Raw genomic sequence first — 14,361 nt, 5'->3', positions numbered from 1 at the left:
TTAAAACCCAGACCTGCCAGGTAAGCCCAGGGGCTGCCCTTCCCCTTTGAGACCTGTTGCTTTACACACAGGGAGCAGGAGGAATGAATAACCCAGGGTTTGGCCCTCTGGAGCCATAATAATCACCATCATCATCATCACAACAACATCTCAGCCTGCTGGGGGCTGCAGCACTGCATTCTGTTATAAAGTTATCCCACAGATGTAATGATATAAAGTTATTCCACATATGTAATGAATATATATATTGAATTACAGCTTGCTAGGGAGAAGCCTGGGTAAACCAGGGAATATTTTCCTGTTTGGGTAAGGCAGTGGAACAGCACAGGTTAATGCTGGTGGCTTATCAGTGACAGGCTGGAAGGCCCATAAAATTAAAATAACACTTTCTCTGCATCTGCACCAAGCCACAAACCTGTGAGAGCACCTTGTACTGAATATTGCACACTTCTCATGTACAGGGCCCTTAAAGCTGCCAGCACAAGGTCTGGGAGCGTGCCTGAGCGAGCATCTCTAGAGCAGGGATAACATGAGCAAGCAAACATCCCAAAGTCATGGACAGAAACCAAACCCTGTTTATAAACACAGGAGGAGAAAGGCTTAATTTTAATTTCGTTCTACTTTCACATTTCCAAAACAGCGTTGGCCTGGGTTTTGCTACTCCAGATGCACACTGCTATAAACGGGAGAAGAATCAGAGTCACTGCTTCTTTCAGAGTGATAATGGCTGCTCTGAAAACTTGCAATTTCTGACACGTGTGTTTTGAGTGAGTTCCCCATCAGCAGCACTGCAGAGGAATTATAGAAATATTAAATTACACGGAAACAAACAACCACAGGTTCCCTAAAACAACCTCGGATATAGAAAATGGGGAAATATCTTGGCAAAGCAGAAACTACTGCTGCTGGAGAGTGGTCAAATTTTGTCATTTTCCTTCTGGAGCACGGCTTTAAAAGAACATGCTCTAGTGCACAGATGTTGTACGCTGTCTTTTAAAATCTGCACTGGCTAATTTCAGTACCTAGAGGTACCATTACACAAACTTTGCTCTTTTTATTCTTCCCTACATGCAAAAAAAGTAAAAAAAGAAAAAAAATTAAAAACCCCTACATCATCGAAATCTGTCCAAAAATAAACAAGGAAATCAGATCACCCTCAAATTTCAGAAACTGAGCTCTGCTATACTCTGGTACCACATATGTCTGGTACTGACTTTTTGTTCCCCCTATCCAGCAATAGGATGTGCTCGTTTATAACAGAGAACGATATAGGCAACAAAAGCTTAATGTAAATTCATTCACTTAGGGCAACAGAGCATTCCATTGATTTATATGATCACAGATGGGAGTGCACACATTTCATTTAAACCCCGAATTACCGTGTTTGAAGGGGAGGGGAAGAGGAGCAGACAAAGTTCCACAAAGCCAGCGGTATCTGCACATTCATTCTCAATTTCCTTTAGCAGAGAAACAGCGTTGTTACCTTTTATTTCTCCAAAGTTCCCTGATCCCATGGCAAGAAGCTTGTCTTTCCAGTCCTTTGATAGTAGCTTTTCAATACTGGGAGTTTCTGAGTGAAGGGGGGGAAAAGAAACGTAAGCAAATCAACATGACTGTCTCCACAATAGAACTCATTAAAAGTCTATCTGCTAAAAATAAGGCCAACCCTATTCTGGGCCCCCAGTTCGTAATGACTTCATCAACAAACTGATAAGAGGGGAGGGAAGAGAAAAAAAAAAAAAGAAAAAAAAAGGGAACAAAAAAGAAAAAAACGGAATGTGTTTTGTCACCTGCTGTTTCAAAACCATTAGCTTTTTCCTCTAGTGGAACAAAGCTCCGGTAATTCTGTATTACAATGGGCACATATAAACCTGCAGTTCATTGTTTTTCAATTTGGTGAACAAGTTGCTGCCTATAATGGATGCCTGTCAGTTTCTGGGTGTTAGTCTGCAGTCAAAAAATAATTATGTTGATAAAATGCGGAGTAAAGAGAGCGAGAGAGAGAAAGAGAGAGAGAAGCAAAGAATTAGCTCCTAAATCTGCTACATGTAATTATATCCCTCTGAGTCTTTACAATTACATCCACTTTATAATGTGTGTTTAAACATCGTGTGGTGGTAAGCACACTGTGGAAAGATTTTCCGGTAACACGCGCATTATAAATAATAATAAAAAGTTGGGTATGGAAAAAAAAAAAAGCTTTAAAAGACTGCAAAATCCAGAGGGAGAAAAGGCATCGCTTAGAATGGAAACCCATTATTTGCTGATTTCAGATTCTATCACTTCCTTTAAAAATAAAATAAAATATATTTGTTCGGTATTTTCAGGAAAAATGCAGCGAGGGTGTGGATGGGTCTGATATTTATGTCTGCAACTCTTGTGTTCTGACCTCTTTTTGTGCAGAATTTTAATGCATAAGTAAATGTAAATGCTAATAAAATTCAGAGAACATTAAACTCAATTCCAAACAATGTAATTGTATATTCTTGTCAGCATTTAGATGGGTACACAATTACAATAGCTTTCAATCCCACGATTAGCACTGCATTCAGTTAGAAAATGGAGTGTACTAAAAGATAAGTGTCCCAGTATGTGCCATCTAAATAACAATACCCACCCTTATTATCTGGATCTAAGACATATACCGCTATTCTCGCGCTGGTGTTTATGTGTATTTGTATTTGTTCAGGCATTTGTTTACCCCCTACCAGGAGCATAAAGGGAGCGCACGTTAACTTATCAAAGGCACCGTCTGGCCTAGAGACCGCGCCATTATTAGCGACTGGGTAACTTTCCCCGCAGTAAAAACCACGGCGAGCCACCTTCATTAGCTCCTTGGGCTAATTGCACCTCGCGTCCCCCGCCGCAGCTCGGGGCGGCTCTGCCTGGGGAGAGCCCCGGGCATGCCCGTGCCAGGGATCAGGGATGCGCTCCTGCATCCCTCGATGCCCAGGGCATGCCCGTGCCGGGGATGCGCTCCTGCATCCCTCGATGCCCAGGGCATGCCCGTGCCAGGGATGCGCTCCTGCATCCCTCCATGCCCAGGGCATGCCTGTGCCAGGGATCAGGGATGCGCTCCTGCATCCCTCCATGCCCAGGGCATGCCCGTGCCGGGGATGCGCTCCTGCATCCCTCCATGCCCAGGGCATGCCCATGCCAGGGATGCGCTCCTGCATCTCCCATCCATCAGGCAGGCAGAGGGACGGACGGACAGACAGACAGCCCCGATGCCCAGGGCATGCCCGTGCCAGGGATGCGCTCCTGCATCCCTCCATGCCCAGGGCATGCCCGTGCCAGGGATGCTCTCCCGCATCCCTCATCCATCAGCCCGTGCGCCCGCAGGCAGAGGGGCGGACGGACAGACAGACAGGCAGCCGGGCGGGAGAGCAGCGACAAGCTGCGGATGGCAGCACAGGAGGCGCTGGGTGCGCTCCGGGTCTGCTCGCCCCGAGCTCCTCCTGCTGTGCCCCCGGCGTTCGGGGGTTCCCCGGGCTCATCCGGGCTGCCCCGGGACATCTCTCCGTTGAACCCATCCCCGATCGTGGCTCTGCCCCGGGGACATCTCTCCGTTGAACCCATCCCCGATCGTGGCTCTGCCCCGGGGACATCTCTCCGTTGGAACCCATCCCCGATCGTGGCTCTGCCCCGCCGGGGACATCTCTCCGTTGGAACCCATCCCCGATCGTGGCTCTGCCCCCCCGGGCTATCTCTCCGTTGGAACCCATCCCCGATCGTGGCTCTGCCCCGGGGACATCTCTCCGTTGGAACCCATCCCCGAGGGTCTCTCTGCCCCCCGGAGCCCCGGCCCAGCCGCCGGGCTCCGGCCCCTGCCCAGCTCCGTCCGTCCCCTCGATGGAAACCATTCCCCACAGCGCGAATAGCTCGCACACACACTGCCCCATTTCCTCGTTTCTTTCTGTAATATACATATATTTAATTATTATTGCTCCGTGCTTTTCTGCAGGCTCCGGAGCGGCGTGCAAACAGCCGGAGCAAGCGCGGCGTTTGCGGCGGAGAGCCGTCAGTCAGCGAAAGCCAACAAACCTTAGCAGAGCAGGAACGCGGCACCAGGGCTCCGCTGGGAGCTGACAGCGGGCTCCGGAGCCTGCCGGCCCCGAGAGCAGCCCGCCTCCCTTCGGAGCCCATGGCCAGCAGAGCTCTCCCCGCGGCCGGCCGGCGCTCCGCTCCGGGAGAGGCGCAAGGCGGCCCCAACCCGCGCTGAAAGCCTTGAAGCCGCAGGAGCCGCTCCGGAGCCGGGGCTGCCGGGGCCCCGCCGCGCTGCCCGCATCCCTGCCTGCCTGAACCCGTGCTTGCCAGCATCTCTCCTTGCCCGGAGAATCTCAGTGTGCCGGGATCCCTGCCCGCCGGCACCCCCGTCTGCCCGAACCCCTGTCTGCCGGCATCCCTGCCTGCCTGAACCCGTGCTTGCCAGCATCTCTCCTTGCCCGGAGAATCTCAGTGTGCCGGGATCCCTGCCCGCCGGCACCCCCGTCTGTCTGCCGGCATCCCTGCCTGCCCGAACGCCAGTTCGCCGGCATCCCTGGCTGCCTGAACTCTAGTTTGCCAGCACTCCGGCTTGCCCGAATCCCAGCTTGCCAGCATCCCTCCTTGCCCTAACCCGTTTGCCGGCATCCCTGACTGCTCTAATCCATGCCTGTCCGAACCCGTTTGCCTGAATCCCTGACTGCCAGCATCCCCGTCTGCCCTAATCCCAGTTTGCCGGCATCCCAGTTTCCCTGAACCCCTGTTTGCCAGCATCTCTCCCTGCCTGATCCCAGTTTGCCAGCATCTCTGTTGCCCGAATCCCAGCTTGCAGGAAGCCCCGTTTCCTTGCACCCCTGCCTGCCCTGACCCCAGTTTGTTTGCCGGCATCGCTGCCTGCCCGATGCCCCGGCTGCCGTGCCCGGTGTCCGTGTCCCTCCCCGGGGCACCCGGGGCTCCGCAGCGCTCCCGCCCCAGCCCGGCGCTGCGAGCGATGCCGACACAACAAGGGGCTTGCAATAAACGCCGAGAACGGCCGTGTATCGATGACTGAGTTTCTGCGAGAACGGTGGGGATCGCAGCAGGAAACCGCGATTAGGGATGTGAAAGGCCAAATGGCAAAATCCCAATAGTAACAATGCATCTGTTCGTTAATGCGTGGATATGAGTAATATGAAAATTTAACACAATTATAAGCCCCCTCAGCAATCCTGATGGCATAAAATAGATTGTGGTGATCTAATCAGTGCTTCCCCTGTTGAAATACTGTATGGTAACTATTCAAAATAATATTATATAGATGTTTTTTCCTTTAAAAACCCCCAAGCAATCATATTAAATTGATGTCCTAACTTAGTCTCAAACCTCTCTTGATCTGAACTGCCATTTTTACATAAGACACTTCAACACAATTTTGACACAGAATCAGCAAATCATCATCCTTCTCTGAATACTTAAAAAGAACTTTAATTCTGAAAGACAATAGCCTCCCCACCCCTACAGTTTTACGGAGCCAAAGACCTAGATCAGATTACAGCTTGTTTAATTCTATTATATACCATGTTAACATCTTGTACTTACATAAAATATGCTATTCATATACTCAGCCTATCACATTTCAGTAACTGCTTGTGAAATACCTTATGCACCATGTCTTGGAAAGAAGCATTTATTATGTCATTTATGTACCCCATTAAAAAAAGATTTGAAATTTACACATCTTAAATAAAAATAACTGCTTAAAAGGTTACGACAGTAGAGGTTCCATGAGTTACACAGGAACAAAGTCATCCTTTGTTCAGCTTTTTTTAGACCTGATTGGGAAGATGATGCTCTCAAACTAAGAGAAGAAATAAACGCTGTCTCTTGTCTGCAAGGCAGGCATTCTCTGGAAAGTCAGTAAAACTTTTAATGCTTGCACATATGATGTGCAGCTTGAAACAGGGAAAGGAGGCCTGCACACAGGAACTGCCATTCCTGATCCCTACTCCAACTGCTCCTTTCCTCTTACATTCCCCAAAATCGTGTTTTCTATGTGCAAAATCTGAGCTGCAGAAGGGGATTGCAGGGAGAGCACCAAGAGAAGGACTGGGATGGAAAGAACAGGAATCATCAACTACACACTGGCCAAGAGGCACCTGTCTGAATCAGCAGATTCGGCCTGTGCATCCATGGAGCTGCCCCTGCACTACTGGAAAGCAAATCATCCCAGTAAATTAACATTAAAGGGCTTTTACATCTGATTTTTGGTGTGCCAACAAGCATGTCACTGTCCCTCTACTCCTGCATTTGGTATTTAAATACAGTTTCACTGACTTGCTCAACAGCCCTGAAGTTTTCCCTCTGGGAAAGGAGTGGTTTGTTTCCAGGAAAGGGACGAGGCTACAGAGCCACAGTAAGAGAGAAGCACAATTTTTATCACTGCTAGACTTGTGCTGAATTTAGTCTACTTCCTGAAGTTCATTTTTGTATTGAGCATTGTAGCTCCCCTTTGGGAGTGGGCCTAATCCTGCTCTCAGTTCAGTGGCAGCACAGATGCACACGTACCTGGGCCTGCCTTGGAGCATTCCAAAACCCAGCTCAAAAGCCAGCATTCCCTCCAGAAAAGAATAATAATTTATTAGCAAGAAGTTGTGAGCTTTATATCTCACTCGCTAAGCTGATTGGTCTCAAAGTGAAAACGTCTCACACTATTGGTGAGCCACGAATAGCACACTCTGGAGAACCACAGCTATAAACAATGGGCACAGAAAGAGAGGTAGTAATTGTTTTAATTCTTTTCCTCTAAGATTTTCCTGGGAGAAACTGTCTCTGTCCTTTCTTTGAGCTGGGAACACCCACAGAGGATGTCTGGCCTGGGCAAGGATGGTGACACAAAGTGCAGCAAGAGCAGAGAGGAGCCAAGGGCTGCTCAGTGCCCAGCCAGACCACCAAACGTTCCCTGCCAACAGGAGCCGCCCCTAGAGGAGGGAGTATCGGGTTGGCACAAATGATCATGAATGAACTTCAGCACTGCCTGACACACCTCCCACTTCTGGCAAGCACCTTCCTTTGTGTATTAAGAAAGCACTGGCAACACTGGGCTGGCACCCATTCTTCACCTTTTCCTTCTGCTGTGGTCATAAATACATTCCACCTGTCAGGCACAGCTCCTGCAACCCTCACCTGCCAACATGCCACCCTGCGCTGTGCTCAGGCACAACAAACCCTCTCTGGCCTCAATCAGGAAGCAAAATTAAGGACACATTTCCACTCTGCTTTTAGCAGAGCAGAGAAACATGTAGACAGAAGAAATTTCTCTGCTTGTACCCCCATTTTTAAGAAGCTCTTACCAATACAAAACCAGAAACAATTTCCAAAGCAAGGGAAATAAAGCAACTATTATGAAGGAATGGTTGGTATCAGCAGGTTACATAGACACGCAGCATCTGCATACACATATGGTTCTCCATCAACAGAATCATGCTTTGAGGGAACTACTTGCAGCTAGGCAAGACACTATGAATCACGAGCAGGCACAACACAGAATGTATTTAAATTTGGAAATCAAAGACCACAAAACATACTTTTTTTTTCTCCTGCCTTCCAGGAAGCACTGCAGTTTTTCACCAGTCTAAAAGCAGTTTAAACTTTTGGAGCAGACACTAGGAAACACCTCTATGAATGTAAATATTGCTCAAATGTGGGACACGGCTGCTCAGGCGTGAGAAGCAAAGATGTGGTGCTGAGCACAACACTACCTGGGGCTGCTGTGCCTGGCCACAAAGTGCTGTGCTGCTGGGTTTGGGGTTTTTTAATACCCAGAATGTTTGTTAGACTCCCCAGAGCTGGAGCAAACATCCCAGTTCCAGTATCAGGGAGCTGTGGAGCTGTGGCCAGCACATCTCAGTGTGGCTCTCACTGCACCGCTCCATCACCAGCACTGTGCAGGAAACAGCTGGGCTGCACATGTGCATGGGCAGCGTCCAAGCCCACTGAACAGCTCCCTTCTCTGGCAGGGAAAGCCAGCCCTCCTGCTCCTGGAATGCCCAGCCCCATCCCAGCCACGTGTCAGCTCACAGAGCTTCTATTTCAGAGCCCAAAATCAGCTTCTGTACCCACAGCTGGCTGCAGTCACCTGTGGTGCACAGTGACACCAGGCCACCACTGCATTCCTGCTGCACACAGGGCCTCATGCTCTGTCTGCTCAGGAATACAACACTTTTTCAAGTTGCTTGCTCTCTTTTGCAGTGCCCATCGTGCTGCTTTGATGAAGCACATGCTGTATGTGAATGATGAGATATTTTGTTGTCATTTCTGGTAAAAGAATACTGCTTTTTTGTGCTTGAAAAAAATAATTCACACAGCCAGAAAAGGATCTGTAGCACCATAAATAAATTACTTAATATTTCGATATCCAAGTCGATAATCTGTGAATGCCACCAGAAACAGGATTCTACTCTATCCACAAATATACAAAGTGATCGCCTGCTCAACTGCTCACCAACACCTACTGCCAGTCCCACAAGAAAGCTACCTAAAACCACAGGGATGTTTACTGGGAAGGAGAGGTTAGAATGGCCTTCAGACACAGTCAACTACCAATTGTTGAAGTAATTACTGTCGCAGCATATTGTGCAGCTGAGATGGCCATGACACACAGAGCGTCCCCATACAATTTCAGAAAGCTTCAACCCATAGAGAATAACACCAAACCTCTTCAGAAAGCTTCAACCCAAATCCCCTAACACCTTACCTCTTCAGGAGGCTTCAGGCACCTCCCCACACACAGTAGCACCTTTTCACTCCAGCAGGCTGCAGCATCTGCCCTCCCTGTCCCCCAGCCCAGCCTTTGATGCCCTGCTGCTGATGCCCTGCCCCTGTGTGCCCTCTGTGCCCTGCATGGCTGTTACTGTCAGTGCTGCTCACCTGTGGGCACAGCTGGGGCCAATTGGGGCTGATGGGGCACAGCCCCACCCCAATCACCCCTGTCTCTGTGCCTACAAGTTATCTCTTGGGCAAACCCCAGCACAAAGCAGGAACGCATGGCTAGGCAGGACTGGAAGTGCAAAGAGACTTGTTAAGCTAGATTTGAGACCCAAACCAGCATCTCAATGAATGCCGCCCTCAGGAATAGCCAGGCTGTTATCTGAAGCTCTGCTCCATCACCTGTGTGCTGCTCAGGCTGTCGTGTGCCCTGAGCAGTCCCCACCCCAGCAGCAGTGTCACACTCACACAGGAGCAGTGTCACACCCACACAGGAGCAGTGTCACACCCACACAGGAGCAGTGTCACACTCACACAGAGCTGTGCAATGCCAGGACAGCACCCAGTCCCTCAGCCTCACAGCAATGGAGCCATGGTCATGTGGGGGATACACAGGCCACAGCCAGGATGTTCTCAGCTTCCATCCTCTGCTGGAAGGCAGCCTGCTTCCAGGGGTGAAAGATTCAGGCATTTCTCAAAGTTCCTCTGTTGAACACTCTTCTGGATTGACACTGGATGTGCAAAAAGCCCATCTGAGAAAGCCACCTCTCTCAAGAGCACCTTGCTGAGCCAGGTGAGAAGCATTCCTGCATTCCTGCTCTCACCTCAGCACAGGAATTCCAGCTCTATCTCTGTTATGTCTAACATCCTAACTTGTATGTACTCTATTGCCTTGCCCACCTTAGTGACAGACCCCACCAAGGCTACAAACTGGGCGCTGATAACCCTGCAGAACACAGGGCTGTGAGCTGCTGGGTATAATTGCCACGCCTTCCCCTGCCGAGGGCCTGGAAATCACATTTGTGCTCCACTCACACCTCCACCAACCTGTCCTTGCACACCAAGCCTGGAGCCACTGCTGGCTGCCTCAGATTGACGTGGAGCTGGGGCAGGACAACCCCAAATTATTCTGAAACCACCCCAGAATGGTGCAGTTTGTAGTCACTGCTCAGTTACCCTGCATTGAAATGTCTGTCCTGAAAATGCACAGTAGGATGTGCCCTGCTCAGATGCAAACTGCCCTTCCCATTTCCACAGCAGTGATGCCTTAGCTTTTTATATTTTCATATTCTGTGCTGCTTTAGTGTGTGGGTGTGAGCTTCACATCATGGATGGTGAGCTCTGTGCACAGAGCAGGAAGACAAAACAATTCCTGCTCCAGCTGGGCACCAAGGACAAATGACCCAAATCTCAGCCCAAGAGCACAAAAAAACAGAATGAAGAGAGAAAACCAAGAAGGATGGGACTTCATAACCTAAAGCTGCAATGGGACAATGAACTGCAAGGTGCAAATGGAGCAGAACTGATCCCAGGGACAGAGCCCGTGCCCGGCCGTGCATTTTGGGGCCATTTTGGTTCATCTTGGGTGCAGCCCTGGCTGGGCTCTGGTGCTGCCCAAGGTGCAGCCATGGAGGAGATGCTTTGAATAAATCCCTGCTTTATTCTGTAACTTTAGGATGATTCCAGCTCCCCGCCAGCACTATCTTCTTCACCCCTAATTAAATTAACATGCAAGAACGAAGTAAGTTTTTGAACCTTGTCAAACTTTAAATAAAACAAAAATGAATTTTTTAAATGTGCCCAGTTCTTTCCTGATGTACCGAAAAATAAATACATGAAACAGAGTAAGTCACTTTCAAACACCTGAGCAGCAGCCCCTTCCTTTTTAATTGAAGCTCCACCAGTAGGAATCCTTATGAAAAGGAGGGCAACAGTGAAATTAAAAAATCCTCTCCGACATATGAAAAAAGAAGAATTCTGTCTTATTCTGTGTTCTCAGCTTTCTAATGCCCCTTTAATTCCTGGCATCTCTAAATGAAAGAAGGAATTGATTTTCTCAGGAGTGGTCCACCCAGCAATAAAAGTGTGTCAGATGACGGAAGGAGGTAGTATTCTGAGCTTCACTGAAACCCTGAAACCACTAAGATATTTTAATATTTCCAGAGACTATTTCAAGAGTAACTGCATAAAAACAAAGACATCTATAATTAAATAACATTAAATTTCAGTTGAGTTTTGTTTTTCCGTCTCAGTTGGACAGAGATACTGCACCAGAATACATATTCCCCTGAAATACATTTTTGTATTAGTGCTACCAACTGAGCCAGGCTCTAATTAAAGGGCCATAATATCTTGTTAATATTAACAGAGGGCCATGGTTTTGGTCTGCTAATTTTTCACATCTTCAGCACATCCTTGATAACTAAGAGGGATTTAAAAAAGGCATTCAGTGAGACGACTACACACTAACTTTTTTATAGGTATTGACACACCATCAAGGATGTTCTAGGGAGATTCCATGGTTTACCCTTTGACCAAAAAGATCTTTATGCTGATCTGTCACTTTTAAAGTAAGTAAGTGCATTCTCAAACAAACCCTAAAACAAAGCATCAAGAGCCCCCAGAAGTATGTAATCTAAATAACCATAAAACATAAATTGAGAGCTACAGTGTTTGGCTAGAATTCCAGTGAAATCCTTGTGAAGCAAAACCACTCCACTTCTGAAATCCTAAATTCAACTGCAGCAATGTAACCCTTCACACACAGTCACCACAGCGCTCTCACCTGAAAATCTCAGAGCAACTTACTTAAAAAATGGAAAAAAAAAAAAAATTGAGCCCTGAAGCGCCGGTAATTTTCCTCCAAATGAAAAACGCGAGGATTACCTGTGATGAAGCTGGGGAGACAATTTTCTAAATAGCCCATCTTGCAGCCCTGGCCAACAGCAGGAAGGCAGCTCTGGGCTCTTCTAGGGAGGAAGGGCTCCCCAAGGAGCTGGGGATGCCAGGGGCTCCTCACCTTCCTCACCTTCCTCACCCAGGGTCTGATTTGGCAATGCCACAGAGAAATAAAGGGGAAAAGGGAACCCAAACAAGCGCTCCCATCAGGAAGCTGCAACTTGCACTATTTGGGGTTTGGGGTTATTCTGGGACAGCTCTCCCTGCTTTGGGGGACGCAGGCACCCCCGGCTCCCTGTGCCCACCCTGGGCAGAGCTGCTTCCCATTGGGAAATATCCTGCTGCAGCTGTGCTGCTTGCTGGCATAATCATCACAATCATCAGCTCCCACCCTCCTCCCCCACCCTGTTTTCCCTTTTTATATTTTTTTTTTTTGACAGCTGCCTTCCTATCTCCCCAACAGGTGCTATTAGGCCCCGAACAATGGCCAAGGCTTTTAAGGCACTGCTGTTGACAAGTGAAAGGGAACAACAAATGGCTCAGTAGTGCTCTTCTCCCAGGGTCACTCAGCCAACGGTAATAGTTATTATTTTTATTTATTAGCTCCGTGGCACTGTCCCCCATTGTCCCTCCTCCCCGGCCTCCCCTCGCCGTGCCAGCAAGGAGCTTTTTAAGTTTCCATGAAAAGGGGCGAGCGCTCGCTGCGAGCCGGCTCTCCCCGCAAAGCGCACGGCTGATGAACGCCGTGCATTTGGGCCTGGGTGATGGTGGTGTCAGCCAGCAGAGCGGGGAGGGCTGCACCCACGCACGGCCACGGCTCACCCTGACACAGAGAGCACGGGGGCCGACAGGACACACCGGGGCCGACAGGACACACCGGGGCTCTCACCCGAGCTGGGCTCTTCCTCAGCATAATTACAGGACTGGCAGGGAATCATGACACCCTCTCTCTTGAAGTTGATGTAATTTCTCTTTTCCCTCCTTAGCATTTTGCTGACTGCATCATAATCCCCTTCAGAGAACAATGGCAGGTGGAAGGAAAGTTAGTTTTCCCTTAAATGAAAATGACTGCGCCCATTTAAACAATGCACTCAGAAGTGTTACTGCCAGGAGAAAAAAATGAGCCAGAATGTTTTCTGATCCACATATATTTACTAGATGAGGTTACTCAATTAATAAATGGAATGCAACAGATAAACCCTATCAAATGCAAGCCCTGTGTTCTCACTGTCCCAGCAAACCAGGTAAATATGAAGGGAAATCAGGCAATTCCTTGTCCAAATGAAATCAGTAAACCAGCAAGTGACCCAGAGGCACAAATTCACTTGAAAGATGAAAATGCAAAGCTAAACCCCATCAAAGTATTGACACATTGTGGAACTGGTTGGTTTAGTCATGTGTTATCTATCAAACTGAGGTAATAGTATGTACATCTTTGATCATCTGCACCTATTTATTTCCATTATAAGTTGACACGACTGTGTAGTGAAAGGGCTACAGACATCAGGTTGTGGATGAGCTTCCCAGAGAAAGTGTGTACTGTTATAATTTGAACTTAATATAACATTAGAAAGAACCAGAAAACACTCATTTGGGATGTTAATAAAACCATTGAAGGAATTTTAATAATTGAAACCAGAAAAATGGAAAGCCTATCCCCCTGAAACAACAAAACCCCCACAGATTAGGCCCAGACTTCCATTCTTTTGCAAAGCATGACAGACTGTTTTACCCCTGGAAGTGAGAATTAAAGCACACACGCCTGATGCTAAACAACTCCACATCCTGAATGCCTCTTGCACAACATATGTGACCACAAAACCTCAACCATCCACTGCCAGATGCCAGACAGACAGGGACAACAACATTATTAATAATCACATTAAAAAAGGTACACCATAAATCAGTGCTTCTGAAGTGCAGGGAGTTTCAGAGTAAATCACACTGCTAGCTGTGGTGTAAATGATATTTGCATGAAATCCTTATGTCAAATTAGGTAGAAATTACTAAGGCCAATGCCATCCTGGGACTTGCCCACAAAAATCTCCCAGGAGTTGCACACAGGTTCCTGCACTGAAGTGCAGCATCCCATCTGCCTTGACAACGTGCTCTGTTTGCCCTCACTTGTCTCCATTCCATTTTGTTGGACTCGGTTATTTCCAGCATAAATAGGGTGAGGAAATACTCTGGGCTCCCTTCTGATCAAGCATTTTTCTTTCTGAGGTAGAGAACAGCATCCAGATATACGGGTGGTTCAGCCATGCAGCAGCTGTGACAGGTAATCCCCAAATACCCAGAGAGAAATCAGGGGAAGTCTATTATGCACAGCTCTTTAACATAATGGTTCCAGACAAGGGGAAAGGAAAGTCAGAAAGTAAAAGCAGAAAAGTCAAAGGGGGAAAAACACAAGGGAGATGAAGAAAAACAATGCTGAGAATGAGAACAAGACCAAGAAAGGGGCCTCATCTGTCACATCCAAAATGTGCTTTATTACACGTTCACTGAAGGAGAGGAGAGTCAGGGCAGCTCTGCAGCCACCCCCTGGCGGCTGGAAACTGTCCCCAACACTCCCCAGAAAACAGATTCACACTGGAGCACCAACTGTGCCTTCACAACACTGCCAGCATGCCAAAGAGAAACATCTTCGTTATCACAGAGGAATCTCACTCATACCCTGCAGCACAACTTCTTCAGACTACTTCAGAAAGATCAGGACTTCCTTCATTCACCTTAGGA

General features: G+C 48.1%; 1 protein-coding gene across 18 annotated transcripts in view; it reads right to left on the bottom strand.

The window, feature by feature from the left end:
* The window catches only part of SOX5 (SRY-box transcription factor 5), a 597,965-nt gene that overhangs the window by 149,315 nt on the left and 434,289 nt on the right, over positions 1 to 14,361 (bottom strand). For 16 of the 18 annotated variants that reach the window (XM_058022190.1, XM_058022194.1, XM_058022195.1 and 13 more), the window contains one exon: positions 1,484 to 1,570. The exons of the other annotated variants lie outside the window; for them this stretch is intronic. In XM_058022190.1, coding sequence (XP_057878173.1) covers positions 1,484 to 1,570 — 87 coding nt within the window. The remainder of the gene's footprint in view (positions 1 to 1,483; positions 1,571 to 14,361) is intronic. 18 annotated transcript variants of the gene reach the window in all.

Source organism: Melospiza georgiana, chromosome 4 (assembly GCF_028018845.1).
Source record: "Melospiza georgiana isolate bMelGeo1 chromosome 4, bMelGeo1.pri, whole genome shotgun sequence".
Taxonomy (NCBI): Eukaryota; Metazoa; Chordata; class Aves; order Passeriformes; family Passerellidae; genus Melospiza; species Melospiza georgiana.
This window is presented reverse-complemented; position numbering and strand designations above follow the sequence as displayed.